This window comes from Aquila chrysaetos, chromosome 11 (assembly GCF_900496995.4).
Source record: "Aquila chrysaetos chrysaetos chromosome 11, bAquChr1.4, whole genome shotgun sequence".
Taxonomy (NCBI): Eukaryota; Metazoa; Chordata; class Aves; order Accipitriformes; family Accipitridae; genus Aquila; species Aquila chrysaetos.
This window is the reverse complement of record NC_044014.1, coordinates 9,656,753-9,676,647: the sequence shown is the minus strand read 5'-3', so window position 1 is coordinate 9,676,647 and position 19,895 is coordinate 9,656,753. Positions and strand designations below refer to the sequence as shown.

Sequence of the window (19,895 nt, the reverse complement as noted above, 5' to 3'; positions counted from 1 at the left end):
ACTTTCCTTGGAGGAATCTACATTATTGCAACTTTTATGTACTTGGTCCTCGCCAAGACCTCAGTTACCTCACGTCACCCAGTTAATGCTGTTATCAGTTATTTGTACTAATGCAATCTTGCTTTCACTTCTGGGACTGGAGGTGAGCAGAAGAAAAGACGTGATTCCATAAATACAACAGATTTTACTATTTTATACACTAGCATACATTCTTCTGCAACCATATGCTTTAAGAAGCTTTCAAGGTGCTCATTCTTTTTGAAACAATGAATACTTTAGAAATGTTGTATGGTTTAGATTAACTCTTCCAGTCCTCAGATAACACTGAGTTGCTTCACCATCGTTGCATCAATATTTTTCGTTTTGCTTTAAAAAGTATTATCTTTCAAACCTTCAGGGTGATTTTACAGTATTAATTTAGACATAAATACTGGGAGAAAGCTGCAGTGAAGAGACAATCAAGCGTTAAAAATATAGCCACATCTCCACTATATATACATTTCATGATATATGCAGCCAAACTATACAACAGTATACTGGACACTGAATAAAGCCAATAGGAAGACTATTCCCCACCTGTATTCTGAACAAATTAATGTCCTAAGAACTACTACTACCTTTGAGTACCTAATCTGCATTGATCTTGTGTTAAGTCTTTTACATACTATACTCCCTGTCCTTCATGAATTAGATAAACAACTCTAATATTTGGATATAGACTTGTGGCCATGTACAACTTTATTGGGAAAAATAATTATATCAGTAAAAGGATAAAGGACCAGTTAAGGATTTCTGTGACTTAGCAGTTTTTCTACTGTTAAATGCTTATTCACCCAAACCAAAACACATCAAAACCAGGTGCCTGTTTTGCTTTAAGAAAATATTCATAGTATTACATTGGCATTTCTGGTCGACACAGGAGACAAAGAAATCCATCCTATAACAGCCAACTCTTATGAAGAGAAAGTGCCATAGGAGATGGGAAACTGAATTTCACACTTCGGCTTTAGCTTGAGTTGAACAAAGGATTTGAACCTACCTATTTAACATCCCACAGTAGCACCAAAAATACTACTTGCTTCATGCGAGCTTTAAAAAGTTCTCTTTATTCACCTCAGTGAGAAAGCATAAATAGGAGCTGCTAGATGAATTCTTAAACAAATATATACATGGCTGCTCCCAGGCATTTTGGTTTCAGCCACACCTACTGCTCCTCTGTATACTGCTGTACCTGTGTAATTCAGTAACAGAAACTACTCTTCACAGCAGTCTAGGATGCTAGCTTAACTCATACTCTGCAAGCAATTCCATCTCATCCCTCTTCGTAACATTCAAGTATATTCAGATCAAATATCAGAAATATTGAATATCAGAAATTCTGATTATTAAGGAAAAATAAATAAGCAAGATTCTAGGTCCCTGCAGTTACAGAGTCCTTGAAAAATGAAAATATGAAATACAGAAAGATTTTCAGGGGAACTGAGTTCAGTTCATCTCTCTGCCACAAATTCCAAGCATGATATTATGCACAACATTCGTTCTCTCCCCCATTATAATTGGTTAATATCTTATTAACTACTGCCCTGAAAATTAAAATTGCAATGTGTTTGGGGCAGGGATTGCAAATTCTCTGTTTGCCTGCTGCCAAGCCCTGGAGGTCTAATGACTGTTCCTGTAACGATAATTAACAGAATAGCAATAAAAAGAATGCACTAAAATGCAGCTTAGAATAAAAGCAGTATCAGTACTAGCATTTCTCTGGTTTCATATTTCTGCATAAAACAGTGTTAATATTCCATGTGCAAACGAATTACATTTCATGGTGGCATTAAATCCACAAGCAGCCAAAACTCAATTATCAATGACTTAGGAGAATTACAGAGAACTATTGTTAAGGCTCTATTATAATGCTGCAAAATGCTCCAAGCTGGTTTTCAGGTACACCTCCAGAAAAAAAACATCTTTCATTCTTCCGTTTTCTTCTACTGATCTCCATTTTGTTTAAAAAATTATTTTCAAACTAATGGTACAATATCATGTAACCATTAGGCAAAAGATACTGTGACCTCTACACCTCACCATCTTAGACTCTTCCTGAGTTGTGGGCCATCTAGTCATTTTCCACTGGAGGTCCAGAGGTGAAACCTAAGCCTACTTACAACAGGTTGGTTTTCTAAGTTACCTTTGGTGGATCCTTACAGTTAAATCATGGAGTAACTGAGAATTCTACTTTAATGTCTAAAAAGTTTTAGGGATTACTTCAGTATTCAGACTGTTAGATCCTGTGTTTACAGTGTATGAACTGGAATATTGTCAAGGAGTGGTCAATACTAGATGCTTCAGAAGCTGCTAAATTTCATCAAGAGCTACGGAGTACTCATGCGCCTATGCGATTATTTAAATTACACTTTGCAATTCAGCTTGTAGCTTTAACGTCCAAGTCTATATACATACTTCAGCTTCAAGCTAAAGACACTCAGCATGCTGCTGGATCTGCCTCAGAAGCTGCATATATGAACTCTGGCTCTTTACTATGGTCCCCAGTTCTACCAATGAGTCACCTTTTGAAAAACTCGTTTAGTCATTATGGCCTTCTCTACCTGCCTAGGCAATGGGTCTGATGAGGTAGGATGATCAAAAGTAACTTTCAACGCAACCTCTGTACTAGCTTCTTCTGAAAAATCCAGCTTCAACGTATCATACGGAGGTCTGTGGCAGATCATTGCTTGCAAAAACTACTACAAACTTTGAATGGAAGGGTTCGTGCACTCACAATTATTAAGCTCTATCCCTTTTGTGTGGCCACAGGGATTCAAGCCTAGCGATGAAAATGGGGGATAGAATTATTTGGCAAGTCTTTTAATGACCCTAATTGCTATTATTAAAAAGAAGCTCCCTCCATTGCTCTTTTCTTTCGGAAGTCTCCTTTCCACCCAATCTCTTATTCTTTTTGTCAATAACTCAGAATGAGTTAAATTCTCTCATACTGGCAAGTCATGAGTTCAGGCACAACCAGAACTGCTTATGATGTGAACCACCAGCAGATGCATCATCTTTGGCACACTCACAGCAGGAAGCACACACCAATCTATAAGAATTAAGGACAAGTCCTGGCAACCCCACATTACAACAGATTTTTGCAGTCAATTTAGTACATGTGTTCCTATCACTAATCACAGCTTTAAGGTACATGGGTGAAACAAGGGTCACCCAGAGTGTTAACATCCATGGTTAGAAAAATGCTGTTCCAGCTGGCTGCTTTCACTTTGACTCAGAGATCAAATCAGAAAGGATGAACATGACTGTATCCACACTTGGTGTACAATGCGGTGTACAAACAAGGATGGGATTTAAACAGCTTTTCTTTTTTTTTCTCCTTTTTGCAACAGTGCACAAGTCATGGTTCTGACAACAAATCCCCTCAAGCTTAAACATATTGCCTTAGCACACATATTTATGACCACTGTAGGAATACCACAGAAAAGATGGATGACGAATTGTGATTGTTTTTATTAAAAAAAAGACCATCTGCCCAGCATCGTTCATGCCACAGACAGCATAGGCAATGAAGAGAAAGCAGCTGTGATTGCTGCGTACGTACAATAAATCCTAATAGTGTGATCTAGGCAAGTGCTGTAATGCAAGTATCATGTCAAAGAAAAATTAATACCAAAATGATGACAGTTTATAGGAAACATCAAATTATGTTCTTTTGGTTTTTTCCTATACTGATGGGAAAAACAACTTCAAGAGAATTACTTCGTGGAGCCAATAGTGATGCACAAATCATACTTGAGAAGGCAAAAAGCAAGAGGTATTCTGTAAACATCCGTCACATGGAAATAGTTCTACAGGAGAATAACATTTCCCCCCAGACCCTTCCTACTCAATGTGATGGAAGAAATCCCATTTTACATGACCAGAACCTCCCTTCTGAAACAGGAGACACTGGGGAGCATTTCTATTCCCTGAGGTACCACAAACATAGAGATTTTAAAAAAATCAGCATTCTTCTTTAAATGAAAAAAGAAAACCATTATCTTCAACAGCTCCTGGAGGAACTCAGCCTTTTTCTCAGAGTCTGTATATCAAAGAATTTCATATTCCAAACAGATGATCCTGCCTCTCTTGTGAATGGAATAAGCTGGAACACAGTTCTGCCTCCCACTGTATGGAAAACACCAACCTACTAGCTTTTTCTCTCTTGAACTACTCTCTGGAGCTACTATTTTGCATCCCTGGAGCACAAAAAGGTAGGAGATACTGTCAGTGCTGCTGTCAGCTCTCAAAGCTACAGGGTCTGACAAAATGTAGCTGCTCAAGGGTAATCCAACTGCCTGGGATCTCCAAGGGACCAGGATGATTCTTAAGCTGAGTCACTTCCAAGCTTTAACGCAGATGATGAAAATGAAGAGATCAGATTTTTTCAAAGTGAATGGAAGCAGAATTTGATCCTACTGAGCATTATATGTAGGATTTCCATAGGGTTATTGTCAGTGAGAGTTGAAAAACCAGGCCCTTCATAAAGTAACTCCATGTTGATGTTCATTAAAAATTGCAAAATTGTTTCAACGCTGAAGAAACAAAACCACACAAGCAGACTACAAGCATGGGCTCTCAGTTTGCATAAGTGAGTGCTATTCATTAAGAAAAGTCTAATTATCTGTTTTGTCACCATGCATTAAATAAGGTGCAAATTCAATTTCCTGTTGGGGTTTTATTCCTTTCTTATATTTCTAAGCTTCATAGAATAATGGTGCTGTTCTCAAGTAGGGAAATGTTCATACAACATTTATTTCTTAGGACATACTGGATTTCTTGTTTGAAAGTAGAAACGAATTTGGCAATGTTTCAGTTTATCACCTACATCTAAGCAAATACACAGGAAAAATCTGGTTGGTTTTTTTTGCCTAAGAGAGAGCTTAACAAATCCTGCATTGATGAAAGCAAGGTTCATGTTCTTATTAAAGTTTAAAGTTTCTACATTTCAAATGAACTAAGTCTTTCTCTGCCTTTGTTTTATTCCTCTTATCAACACTTCTTGATGGCATAAATCATTTAAAGAATGAATGTACATCAAAGTATCATCAGAAGACCACAAGAACAGTAAATCTCAGAAGCCATGTTGCAGCACTACAATTGCAGAAAGATTACAAGCCACCATTAAGAAATTGCATACAGCTTTTTGCAAAAGCTGTAACAGAGATCCTGATAACTGTTTGTCACGGTCTGTCACTGGAGATTTTTTTTTGCCATACACTGATGAGAGATGCATTTTGATCCAAGCTATTTGGAACTGTGTCCAGCATTTCCAGTGGTTCTAGAATCTCTTCTCATTGCAACAGATTGACTTTAAAAACAACCCTGGGAAGTCAAAAGAGCTTTATATACATGGACAAATACAGGTGATGTTAAAATCTGCTTTGTTATCTAGTGACCAGCTGGATGAAAGGTTTAGCAGCTAAAATACCTCCTGAGCAAAAGATGAGGCTGCATTTCTTTCATGTCCTAAATCAGTCTGCGATCCCCCTGAGAAGCATCCTCTAGCCTCCAGCCAGGCCCTTCTCCTCTTCCCTTGAAAAACCTTAACTCTCCATTTCAAACACCTTGCCTGCATGACTACTGAGTGCCACTGTCATTATGACACAAGTAATTCTCAGTGGGGTACTTGAGTGAAACCTTTAAGCATTTAATGCAAGCATTCATTCACTGATTTGAAACCAGTAGTGATCACGGAGTTTCAGATGAGCTCAGAGTTTTAATTTAATCAACTTCCCAGTCAATGCCATGACACTGCCTTTAGTCCTACGAGGTCAGCTTGCTTTGGTTTTCTCCTTAACACTGGAGATACCAACAACACTGCACAGGGAAACTTTCCTGTCTGCACCTGACATGCATATATTTCAGTCTTTCTAGCAATCTAACAGACAATAGCTAGTACCTGAGTTCAACAGCAAGCAAACAACAGCCATATATAATGTAGCAATGTGACAGCTTCCCAACTGAAATATCAGTGTTTTGTGCACCAGGATGGAAACAATGGCAAGAATCATTCAACCATTTAAAACACCTTTCACATTAAACTAAGCACTAGGTGGAGATCAAAGTCATTTATGGGTCTGTGGGAAATGAACCTTGAAGAAAATGCAAACAGTGGAAAAATGTCAAAGTTTAGCCTGGTATAGCTTGGCTGTAACTATCTAGATGAGAGATCTCTCTAAAAAGATTATAAATAAGCAATCCAAGGATGTAAGAATAGAACAAAAATAAACCTCATCCAAGCCAGGCAAATGAAAGATACATTGACAATAAACCCAAGCAACTTTCCATATTTTCATAAGGATGCTCTGCACCAGTCATCAAGCACCTGTAAAGCATCCTGCTGGCCCTCTACTTTCAAAGGGATCCAGTAGCTTGTTAAAATCTGACATGGCATCTGTCAGCATTCATCAACATCAGCCAAGTAGTGCAATTAATTTCATTCCCTGTCAAACGTTTATATGAAAGAGACTTCAGGCCCAACTAAACTAAGATCAGTGTCAACCAATTGCCATTAATAGCATTAAAACCACAAGCGCAAACCAAGGATCCACTTCAGAATGGGATGAAACTGCTTGGAATTTTTTTCCTGTCAACATCTAAAGCAAAAATTAACAATTCAGTGTATTATATGAAAATGGAAAGAATAATTTGGAAAAAAGACCCAAATAAAATAAGACATTGCTATTGAAAACAAGTAGAAGGGCAGGAAAGGTTCAGAGGATGGGAGAGCAGCGTGAGATAGATCTATGGGTATAGCTTGAGCCCTACTGTCAAAGCCCACAGAGACCTCACCCACCATGCTTCTTCAGCAGGGAGCAAGGGATCCTCAGGAATTCTTATGGAGACTCTTTTCCACAAGTGTGGAGGCTGACTGGCAGCTTTCGCTGCCAAGGGGTTGGATATAGTTTAAAATCTGCTGCACCTCTGAAACAGCCCATTGCCATCCCAAAGGCTACTACCACTAATGAGACAGAGCTCTCCCTGCTGCTTATGGGTTACGGGAGGGTTAGGGTCATTTTGCAGGAAACCAGCCTGTCTTACAGCAAACTTCCCAGGCCCTCACCTGAACCTGAAGTGACACACCAATAAGCATCACTGCAAGAAAAAGAACAGGCTTCAAGACACAGCAGCTAAGATATGCAACTACAGAAATGGCAGTTACTCTCACAGCTGCGACTGAGGCTTGTTTTCATATCAAGCTACCTGAATGCATAAATTCACATCTGAATCCCATTTCCTGTCACGGGAGAAATTTTAACCTCTGTTCGCTTCCCAGGAACAGCAGAATCCCATTGCTCCCTGGATTTTCTAAACTGTTCTAGCCTGATTTGCTGTCCTTAAACATGTTCTCACTGTCCCTTATTAGGTCTCCCTGTGCGCACAGATAACAGCATGACCCCCTTTTTGCTTTTTCACTTATTTGTGTACTAATCTCTTCAGCAACAAGTACTTCTCTTTCATTTTCACCCTTAAAATCTCAACTGACTCTTCCTCATTCCCTTCCACGGACTTTCTACCATGGGTAAAGGATGCAGAGTTGTAATCCTTCAAGATCTTGAGTCAGATCCCCAAAGTCCTGATGGTCCAAACCAGGATATTGTAATATTTCTGTCCTTTTTATCTGTATTCTGCTGTTTGTTAGAGCATTTCAGGTTCACATTTTTCCAAGGTTTTCTATTTTAATGACTAGAAATGCCCTTTTCTGTAAATGAAAGCCAAGATACTCAGGTTTAGGAAAAAAAATGAAAATACAAACACTCTTGAGAAAAATCAAAACACTTAATAATGTTAAAGGCTGTTTCAATAACCAAGCTGAAAAGGGAAGTTCACAAGCTGGCAAGCAGTACCATGGTGTATTGAAAGAGAATTACAAGCCTGGAGAGCTTTTAGATGAAGAAGGCTCTTTGGTTCAGTGATTCAGAGCTTCAGGGGATCTCGTATAATTTCCTGACGCTCAGGAAGGAGCACATTCTATCCACCAGATACTGTGTCCGCAGATCAGTCTCTGTGTCAGAAGTATTTGTGGTAATGCAGAGATCTTTTCAAACACTGCACTGGATATCTACTACAAGAATGTCCTCATATATAAACTTTCCATCCACTGACACCTAACTATTAATAGCACTAACTACCCAGCAGCCAGTTTGCAGCCTCCTCCTGCTGCCACTGAAGGAATCTGATGACAGATCAAAGGTCAAAGAACTAATGATTTAAAACACATTCCAGCCTATTGATACAGTGTCTGCTTACATGACCCTAACTTCTTCCCAGTCCTTCAAGGGAGGAAGATCCAGTTCAAAGTCAAAGATTACAGAGCATCCCAAAATCCAAACTTAGGAACCCTCCCCCTTCCCTGTCAAGCTCATTGAACTACAGATGCTGTAGCCTTGGAAAAGTCAACACATAAAAGAAACAGACCCGTGCCTGGAACCTAAACATACCACAAAGGATCCTGGACGTACATATTGATGTGGGGCTTTCCTAAATAAGCTTCAAAGACAGCTAACTCAAAAGAGGAAAATGAGCACATTTGTTCCATAATTAAGAAACTGCTTTATGCTGATTTATAACAATGCTTTAATAGAAGCTAAAAGTTTCTTCTCCGTGGGATACTCTGGGTTTGTGGAATGCTTCCTGTATGCCAAGACTTGGCTTTGCCTTATAATTACCAAGAATATTAGCTGGCAATTGCCTTTTGATATCTGATATCGCTATAGTATGTAAAACATTCATACACAGTGAAGCATTTCCACCTGGCATAGCCTAATCACATTACAGACATTTATGCCACATAGTGAGGACTAGAAAACTTTAGGACACCATACATATTCTCATGGCAGGATTACTTATTTATGAGTTGGTTTTTTTGTTTTAGTTTAGGCTACCACATGGAAGCAAACTATGTTTTCCAATTTATATTTGACATCAAGAACAGGGACACTGTCTACTATTTGAAATATTCCTACCACAAATACTACCTTACCTTGTTAAGATAATGCAACCAATCTCTACATGTACCAAAATCAAGCTATGTAAACTTTTACATTGTTACTATGAAAGCTTAAGGCTTGTTCTGTTAAGCAATACAGTGTATTGAAACAGCATTTCCCTCTAACCCAGAGGATGAATCACAGGCTTAATAATAAAGTCTTATTACAACAATTTTGCTAGCCTCAAAGTTTCCTCTCCTAGTACATGCAATAGGGTAAAATGAACTGTAATCAACTGACAATGACAGAAAATTTTCATTTGTATCAGATCAAAATTTAAATGGAGATATTAAAATCTCTGCTCATGCACATCCTAATTTAGGGCCTGATCCCACACACATTTACATATGTAACAGACATTGCAGTGAATAGCCTTAGTTTTTCCAGAAAAGTTATTCATGTACATAGATGCTTACAAGAAATTTTTTTTACCTCTTTATAAGCTACTAATTCATTCTTGTTAATGTCAATGCTTATTAAAGACAAAAAGTAAAACAATGAGGTCTCCAGCTTAGTCTGTTCTCCCTTCAACCTCCTCATCTAACCCTCCCTCCTCTCAGCCTGCTGCTTCCATTGCCTGGTAATCATTAGCAATTTGCTATGTAAGAGTAGCATGCTCCTGGTAAAATAGAAATTAAGACTTATTTATTACAATTGGAGGTAATGCAGAATCCAATTAAACTTGCATTTGTAACACACTGTAATTCCTTAGCAAGGTAAGTGACTTTGTTATAACACAGCCAAAGACAACCGCTCTGAACAGTGCTCCTGGAGCTGCACTCTTAAATGTCTCCTATCCCTCCCCTGTCCATCATTCCCTTGTTAACTCCAGCTCCAAGTCAGCTGCTGACTGCCTGAGATTCTTTGCCTATCAGGAGGCCAGCAGAGCTCACCTTCTGGGGGACAGGCCACACCATTTTCAGCTCTTTGTTTTTTGATCAGCTCTTATCTGGAGCCACAAATAGAACTAGCCAGCCTTTCCAGGCAGATAGGACAAACCAGCTGTATACACTTGGTTCTCAACAGGCAGAGAGTAACAGCTAGCTGCATCTTATCATGGGGGTATGGGAACCCATCAATCGGTGGAGGTTTTACTTGTCATCTTTGTCAGGAAGCAGTTATTCTCTATTCTGAGAAAGATTCTAGAGATGGACGCAGCACCAAACTACAGGGATAGATGACCGTCTGATCACATTACATGACACATGAGCATGTCCTGAGCTGGCTGATGCAGCATGGAGGCTTAAGTCACCATGTGCCTGCAGTGCAACAACGACCACTGACATGCATGCCAAGCAATCACAGAGGGCCTATGTGTCTCTGACATAACCTAGGGAAGCAGGATTATGATCATATCAAATACGCTTAACAGTATGATGTAAACACAAAGTTGATAGCATGGATGACAAAAAAAAAAAAAAAAAAAAGGAATCTCATACAGAGCAAAGTAAGAACAGGATCACACCGAAAACACTGCAACTCTGCTACTATACAACTAGTGTGACAGCTTTATGAGGGAATGGATTTTTTCCAAATCTTCACTAGACTATCAGACCAAGTGTACGGGTAAAAACTTAAACATTTCCAGGAGGTATGACAGCAGTCAGACAAATACAAGCTTGTTCAAGTCTTTCACACTGTAGATGTATGAGTTGAAGTCTCAAGAGCAAACTTTAGTATACAGAAAGGAGAAAGACAACCAAGCCACCTGTAGATGCAGCTGATACGCTCTGGTCCCAGTATCAGTTGTTTCCTCTAGCTAACAACATGCTGTATAAACTGAGGGGGTCTAACTCCATCTCCTGTAGAGTCACAGTCATGTCAGATTAAAAACCCATCAGACTAAGAGGAAAAAAAAAAATTACTTGAACATCTGTGTCCCACTTGTATGAACCATATGGTCAGACAATATGCAATATAAGTAAATAACTATATGGTTTAAACAAAAACTGCATTCACTTAAATATGAGAGGCCAACAATAAACAAGCTCTGCAGCTTAGGTATAAGATTTGAAACAGGACTTGGAGCAACCTCCTATACATACCCCTTTCCTTTCTCTCAGTGAAAGACAAATGGACACAGAAAAGATGACACTCACTTGCTGGCAAACCCAACTAATAAGGCGCAGACTGACTGAACAGCAAAAGTATCTAAGATTCAGCACTGGCCCTCTCAGTTCAAACTGGGATGTGCAGATACTGCAAACAGGCAGAAGCTACACTGTTACCCCCCCTCTCCTAAATAATAAGTGAACATATGCAACCAGTCAGCTTCCACAAGCGAAAAGTTTCCTTAACAAGCTCATGATAAAAATCAGTTTCAATTCTATCAGAGAGAGGTATTTCTACAGCTCTCCTTTCTCTGGTGATCTTCATGCAAGCAGTCATGAGGTCAATAATATTGGAGAATATTAAACTGTCATCAGCTTGGAAATATATCCATAAACAGAAGCCACAACAAGTTTAGATACTGCCCTGGGGTGGGCAGGGGAGTATCCTTGTAAACCCAGCCTTGCAACAGAATAGTCAAAGCACAAAAGCAGTGTATGACTAAGTAACTAAAACACAAGTGAAAGAAGAAATTAGACCCCCCAAAATTAGCAAGATTAATTGGGTGCATCAGGAGGAGCGCAATTCCAGACCCCTATTCCATCTGCTCCCTTGCTTTTTCGGGAGGTCCCAAGCATGCTGTTTGTTGCCTGGCCTGAATTACCATTCTTCGTCATGACTCAAAGGGTCTCAGCTGGTCTGCTGCTGGAAACACCCTAATCCAGTGTCTTCTGTAAATTGAGACCACGACTCACTTTGGGTAGAAACAGTAAAAGAAACAACTTGTTGCTGGTTTTGAACTGCTTAGGGCTTATACAAGACCAAGTACTGCCTGAAATACAGCAACTGTAATACAGAAAGACGGATGCATTTCCATTACCCCAAGCATTTCAGGAACAGTGCACGTAGTGCTCCCCTCTGCCTTCCATGATAGGCTGATACCATTCCAGTTTGACACATATGAAAGACATCAATGTCCAGGAGAAAGTTCAGTATTTTTTGAGCTATCTAGCTGAATTTAACTAAAAACCACAGGTAACACAAACACAGAATGTCTTAGATTCTTGCCGTTCATTGCATGCAAATAACCCAAGTGACTTTTTAAAAAAAAACTTTAGTAACATAGGAAAACAGGTATTTCTAATTTCTGCTATATCCCATCTATTTAGGAAGCAGAAGAACAGAGTTACAGCAATCACACTACTATACTATTCCACTTGTATTTGGAACATGAAAAATGTAACTGAAACTCAGGCACTAGGCTTGAGGCACTTCTCAAAATCTGGATCTGCAGTATACATGCTAGACATGGACTTTCAGAAAAGATGACTTGGCTTTAAAGGAAGCAAAAAGCTCTATAGTATAGATTCTGCTACTTTGTTTTAGTTACTCAGTTACTCTGATTTACTCCAGCACCTTTCTCCATGTTTGGCACCAGCTCCACCACATTCACCTCAATTGTATCTATCCTACTTTATGCTAGGACTGAAGGCAGCATACACTGGTTGTACAGATGCAACTCTTCCCTTGTTTCACGCAGGACTCTGTATTTCTCCATATTCTTACCTGTCATTCTATGTACTATGGTTACTTAATTCAGCCAACTGTATTGCTGTCCATTAAACAGAAACTGCATGACGGAGTCAGGATTGCCTCCTGCTTCAGAACGCCCAACTTCACAGGTGACGATTTCAGAAAAAGTAGTTTTACCATTATTTAACACTTCATTAAGCCTCTTTTTTGTAAAAAGCCACAGTGAGTCCTTGTTGTGGTCAGAGGGCTCAGTGGCATGAGCCGGAGCTGCTGAGAGCCCCTCAGGTCCTCGCTCCGAGGAGCGGGCAGGGCTCTCCCCATTCCCGAGGCAGCTCCACAACCCAAAGCCTCAGAACCCTTTGGCAGAACTGGGGCTGACAGGAGGCCTCTCCTGACAGGAGACAAAGCTCTGCCAGGAACCCAGCTGCCCGCCATGCAGCTTTCTTACTTCTTTCAGGCAAATATAAATACAAATATAGAAATATAGAGATACTTATATCTGAGGGCAAGGCTCAGAGTGGAGGCCCGGTGACGGGCAGGGCCAGAGGGAGGGAGAGGCTCACACGGTGGAGGTCCATGAGATTACGAGGCCCAGGCCAAAAGGAAGGGAGAGGCACAGGGAATGGCAGCCCACGGATGGGGAGGCCCAGTGAGAGGGGCGAGACTCACACAGTGGGAGACCGATGAGTGTGTGTGGGAGGCCCATTGCAGGGTGGGGCGGGAGCAGAGCCCAGAAAGAGCAGGACGCCCGAAAGCATGACAAGCCAATAAAAAGACGGGAGGCTCACACAGCGGAGGCTTGTAGAGAGTTGGGTGGCGCAAAATTGTTGGGAGGCCCCCCAAAAAACTGGAGGCTCAGAGACTTGAAGCCCTCAGAGGCTGAGAACAAGAGAGTCAGTGAAGCCTTGAGCGAGTGGGAGGCTCACAAGTGGAGCCCCCCGGTGAAAGAGGCTCCAAAAAAGGGGAGCCCTCCCTAAAACTGGGAGTCCCAGAAAATCCCAGCCCATGGAAGGGGAGGCCCAGAGAGTCAGGGAGCCCCAAAAGCATGAGAGACCAAGCGAGGGGGAGCCAGAAAGGGAGGGAGGCTCACACAGGGAGGCCTGAAGTGGTGGGAGGCTGAGAGGATAAGGTCCCATGGAGGCAGAGACCTAGGGAGTCAGGGAGGCCCACGGCGGGCGGGAGGCCGAAAAGAGTGGGATGCCCGGAGAATCCCAGCCCTTGGGAGGGGAGGCCCAGGGAGCGCAGACCCAGCGAGAGGGGGAGGCTCACACCGAGGAAGAGGAGGCCCAGCAAAACAGAGGCCCCCAGTACGCGTCTGCGCGTGTATGCATATACTTACGCACACAAGTATGTACAGATACGCTCATGTACACAGTGTGCGCGTCAGCGCGCATACTGCTATTTCTCCAACTTAGGCAAAATCGAACCACGAGAAAAGCAAGTAAAGAAAATTTTTTCGGCCACTCAGCTTAGAAGCTCCAGCTCGGCTTTTTCTGAGGGACACGGTATCGGCATGGCTGCTACAGATATCCCTTGTCTCCTGCTCCCTTCCCTTTTGTAACAATCCTCTGCACTGCTCGCTCGCTGAAGGCACCTCTCCTAAAACGTGTGGCTAAGGCTCCCCCTCGCCCCAGCACATACTCCTCTGAGACCACCCTGCGTGTTTCTCTTGGACGTCAGTATCCATCAGCAGTTTTTTGGTGGGTTTTTTTGAAGGCAGGTACTTACTTTCAGCAATCAGTTCAGTTAAAAGGAACTTAATTTTCATAACTATCCCTAATGAAAGGCAGTGGTTGCTATTAACAGTTTAAAAAAATAATTATCCAGATTATTCAAATCCTTGAAAAAGCACTTAGAACAAAAACTACAAAAAGACAGAAATTTCTTAAGTATTCTTATGCTATATTCCTTTTCACCCCATCACACTGCATAATCTAAACATACTCTTGCCCCATATATGAAAATAACAGGAAATACATACAACACAACATTTGAAACCAAGTCAAATATTTACACTGGATTTCTGAGTGGCTGCTAGGGCTATACTTTGTCTTCCTATCTTTTGTGACTCTCCATAAAGCACTTCATCTTGGATGTTTAGTGTTGTTCCATTGTTTCCCAAACAAACAGAAAAAAAAAAAAAAAATCACCAAAGCAGCCAGAGTCTAATTATGGCCTAATTTACTATTTGGGAAATATCTGAAACTGACTGTTTACATAGAACTGTATGAAGCAAATAAAATTGAAAATAATATTAAAAAGAGCCAAGATTTTTTTTTTTTCCCCATCTCTTTCAGGTATAATTATCTATTGTGTAGCTTGTACCCAGTGAACAGTAGAAAAGAAAAGGAATGAATGCATAAGTATTCAGACCAGAATGTGCTATTTTGAGTCTTCTAGTGGTGGCAAATTTATCACACCCCTCCCCAAATCAAACACCTCATATAACCTTTCCTTTCAATTAAATCATAGATGTTTGCATATTGAATTTGTTCTATGTGGTGCTGCTCACCTTGCTGCTTGTACATGTGCTATTCAGCCATTTCACCCCCCATTCTTTACCCTTCCTGCCCACAAATTCTTCGGACACCGAACAACAAAAATATCCTGTAATTGGCCAATTGCAGGAAGCGTGACCTCTCATCACTGGTTCAAGGTGCATTTGCGCAAATTGACTCATTTCTAACAGAAGAATATCGAGGTCTTACCTTTGCAGGTGAAGCATTTGATGTGAAAGTGTCTGGCCTGAACACGGAGTACTTCACCTTTACATGGCTCCCCACATTTATGGCAGTGGATGACTGGCTTTTCAGAGGGGTGGTGAGGCTCCTGAGGATGGGCCACTGTAAAAAAAAAAAAAAAAAAAATTAAACCCAGACAAAACGAGTACTTTCTCCTGTACACACATAAATCTGTGTTCTCAGACACTTTTCATCACGATACAAATGTATCTGTTCACATTTTACGCTGATCTAAAAAGTCACCACCATTTTTTTTAAATATAGCCTTTTCATAAACCAGTAGTTTAAGCCATTCACATCAGCTACTACTTCCTTCCACTGAGGCTGCCACAGAAAGACGAGCAAAAATTGCCTCTGCAGTTTCAGTGCCAGAGTACTTATGCATTCAGAATACCTAAGCTTTTCTTTCCAAGAACATGAGTGTGTGCAAACCATTCAATGAGCACAAGAGGCAACAAGAACTGGGTTATTTTAATCCAAGAAAGAATACAATCCAAGCAAAAAGAATGAAAGGAAAGCAATTCCAAATCATGTTTGGGGAAACCAGATGAACCAGGCAGCCTGACTTTGCATGCAAATGACTATATTAAATACAAACTACAAACATCCCCATTTTGCTACAGCACATACCTAACACAGGGAAAGCACATCTGAAGAGAAAAGAAGCCAACATTATTTGTTTCTACTCCCATTAATTCTAGCAGAAACAACTCTCTGCCTGCAAATTAGAGATACTGTAAGTAGACAGAAATGACCAAAGCATCTGCAATATAGTCAGGGAAACAAATTTCCAGGTGCTGGTAATTGATCAGCTATCCCACAGCCCTGAGCAGAGCTTGGGTAGGAACAGGAAAGGTTTGTGTCAGCTTTATTGTATATTTCATTGTCGTAGTAAAAGTTTTATTGCTCCACATTTGGCTTCCGCAAAAAGCGTTTTACTTTCTCTTCAGATGTGTCTTGTGGCAGCTTGAGGCCCCAATAGAAATGCATGGGTGTAAGCTAGAGCAAGATTGAGTCTCAGCTGTACTGTCTGAAGTGGAAAATATTACCCAGAATGTTCCTGAACAAAACAACATTCCTTCAAACCTCCCTCCCACATCCCATTCTAGCAGTAGAAAGTTGTCCTCCTTGTAATATTGTTCTCAAACTAGTGATGCTCATCAGAACATTTCAGAGAAAACATACCTCTCTACCCACGCCTCTGTCTTTATACCATTCCTGTCCTGCTCTTCCTGGCCTGCAAAGGACTGACTGCTGATACACATACATTACTCTCACTGTCACTGGGAATCATCTTCATTATTTTATCTTTTCTGGAACTCTTTTCCTTTCCTGATCAATTCCTAACATCTCCCTAGCCAGGATTGTGCTTTTTTTTCAGGTTACTGCTTATGCAGCAGCATAACAGATACCTTGCTCATATTTACTGCACCAGTTTCCTCCCCTTCCTCAATGAACTTCTAGGGAAAAAGCCCCATCGCTTCATGAAGTCCTTCCATATTACTCTCCTTTATAAATGACCTAGTGAAGAAATGCTGTCATCATTCTGCACTATATAAATGCAAGATTAATAATAAAAAAGCCTAATATGTGATTACAGGAGTAACAGCATCAAGAATAGAGGATAACAAATATTCCAAGCAATAATTTCTGCTGTAAGTCTAGCCAAACTAATATGGCAGCTGCTATTTTGATCTTCACCCCCATACACCACCCCCCCCAGTCTTCAAAGAAAATGGCTGAATTCTTCTACTCAAGCTCAAAGTTTTGAATACCTCCTCCTCTGCTAGCCTCATTTCAACTATTTCCCTTGAGCAGTTATTCAGCCCATACTGGTGAACAGAATGCAGCTGGCAATACGAACCAGTATTTCAATTAGCAGCTCCATTTAAATAAGAGCCCAGTAAATGCCTTGCCTTGAGTGAACCTCACCTAATAGTCTGCAGTGCAATACTATTTCTGGAGTGGAAGTTATTATTCTTCCAAACAAGAGTATTAACTATTAACTTGTAACCAAGGAAACACATAGTTTATGCAATGAGAAAGAAAGAAAGAAAATAAGAGACAAACATAGAGACAACTGCTAGCAAATTAAATTATTATGAGGAAAATTCCCTCTCAGATCCAGACAGCCTGAGATGGGCCTGATGCCAACTGAAGAAAAGGTAACAGAATTTTTAAAATTGCTCAAATGAGGAACTGGATCAAGGATTTGGACAAACACTCTCTAGGTTGTAAATGCTGCAGTGTGAAATCTGTACCCGCAAGATTCTGCTCTCTCAAACTCACATGTGGAAGACACCCTAACATATTCTGCATGACAGCATCCAGATCTTCCATTGTTGATCTGAAAGACAAGTTTTTGCTCTTTACTAGAGAGTAGATAAATGTTTTCAAGACTGGTCCAATGATACAACTTCTTTCCAGTTCTGCCTTTACAGCCATTTAAATGAATATAAATACTGCTAGTTGCTATTTCCAGACTGATCTCTTAAGTGAAGCTAATTACGGTGCTTGTCTTACTGGCCTCAATCTGGCATTGTAGGTCAAGATTCAGTAATTGACTTTTGCAAGGAATTGCTTGTAAGCTTTTTCCTTTGGATATATGCAATACACACAAGGCTTCTCAGTGGCAGAGGTGACCCTTTATAGAGAACAGTGACGACAGAACAGGGAACTAAAGAAAAAGGAAGACAAATACCTTTACAAGCAACTTATTTAAATGTTTGTGGCTGAAGTCCAACCAGTTTACTGGACATGTAAATTGCGAGCTCCTCTGGGTCTGAAAACCCTGAGCTAGGAGCTAGGCTCACCTCCTTACAAGGATTTCACATCTTGAGACAGTAACTATTTCAGGCTCTGCCTGCTCCAACCCTCCCAATATCAACTGCATGCTAGAGGATATATTCTCAGGCATTATGCACCAGCAGCAGTGGTGCAGTAAGGAAACTATATCACGACTAAGACAGTAACAGACTCTAGCCAGTATAATTAGTGACAGGACATTAATTCAGGATCTGGATAACCCAGGTTCCAATTCCTGCTTCACAACCGATATCTGGGCTCTTTGCATGGCATGCCCTTAACTCTTAAAGGACTAAGGTCAGACAGTGAAGTTCAGCTAAGTCTCTGAGCCTGTAACCTATCAGCTTAAAATCAGGTTATCTGAATGTTTTAGTTTCTCTGTGTATTGAGTGCCCCTGCCTGTAAACCAGGTGTAACAGCACTTTTAGCCTTACCCCACTGTGAGAATAAATACAGATGACAAGGTTCCCGGGCACTGGGATGGCAAGAGACGCGTAAGTACCTAAGACAGTAAGTCAGTCCTGACGGATTACATATTCCACACCTGCCATATTTCTGGAAGCAGCATTCATTGAAAAGTGTGTGAGTGGACAAACACTAACCTGAGGAGCTGTGTTGCCTTTAATGAAGTTTCAGATCCAAATATATTAACACCATGACCATCTTCCAAATTAAAAGAACATGAATTAACAACTTTCTGAGGGAGAGATGCTACCAGAGCAACACATTCTTGGTTCAGTACTAAGGCTCACAATTATCTTCATACCATAAAGTACACACTTACTGCATGGGTAGTACAATATGAACACAAGTCAAGTATTCACCAGTTCCAGTATACTGATGTGAACTGATAACTTGTCTACATGTCAGATTAAGTCAAGATGTGATTTTATATCAGTTTAGCCCAACCAGTATAATGATGTGCATGGATCTCTTTGTGTAAGATTATACACAATGTATCATTCTAGCTCACATCAGCAAGCTGCAAACACCTACTAACACAATGGATCTAGTTTCAAACAAATGTCATTCCATCAAAAGCACCTAGGCTACTAAGTGAACTGATTTTTTAAACTGGCTCTAGTTAAACTAGTGCAGTGTCTACACTTGAACAAAGGGGTGCTGGAAGCAGGCATACAGATCAAACAGATGCAACAATTTCTTTGAATATTTAGTCTTACTTTTATTCCTTCAGCACTTTTCAAGATTAACTATGAAAGCTACAGTACTTATAGAAGTCTAAGTTGTCATAGTCTTTACAATTTTATGGAGACTAATTACAAAAGATCATCAATAAAAATTTCCAAAGTTTCAGGTTGCCTCATAACAGTTCTAACTTGCAATGTTGCTGGGCACTGCCTGAAGACATTTTTGTTTTCTTTATTAATGAACATACATGAGATATGTAAAGGTGAGCCATGTAAAGATGTATAACATGAGGTATACACAGAAGAACTTTTCAAGACAAGCTAGGTTGAAACTTCCACTCTTGCTTACAAGACCAGCTTAAATGAATAATTAATGCTTTCTTAAGCTCATTTGGGTTTCCAATAAGACAAATCAATGTCCCATTAAATATCCAATTTACCCAGAGTAACATGTTCACTGACTGGGACAACTGGAAAGTCTGGATTATGTTGTTTAATTCAGGGGGGAAAAGGAGGGAAAAAAAACCAAAACCCAAACATCAATAGCACCTTCTTCTATGAGGAAGACAGTCTTTGTCACTGGAGTA

At 40.4% G+C, this 19,895-nt stretch overlaps 1 protein-coding gene across 20 annotated transcripts in view; it reads right to left on the bottom strand.

The window, feature by feature from the left end:
* ABLIM1 (actin binding LIM protein 1) overlaps window positions 1-19,895 on the bottom strand; it is a 212,467-nt gene that overhangs the window by 100,624 nt on the left and 91,948 nt on the right. For all 20 annotated transcript variants that reach the window (XM_030030508.2, XM_030030492.2, XM_030030493.2 and 17 more), the window contains one exon: window positions 15,323-15,457. In XM_030030508.2, the coding sequence (XP_029886368.1) occupies window positions 15,323-15,457 (135 nt within the window). The remainder of the gene's footprint in view (window positions 1-15,322; window positions 15,458-19,895) is intronic.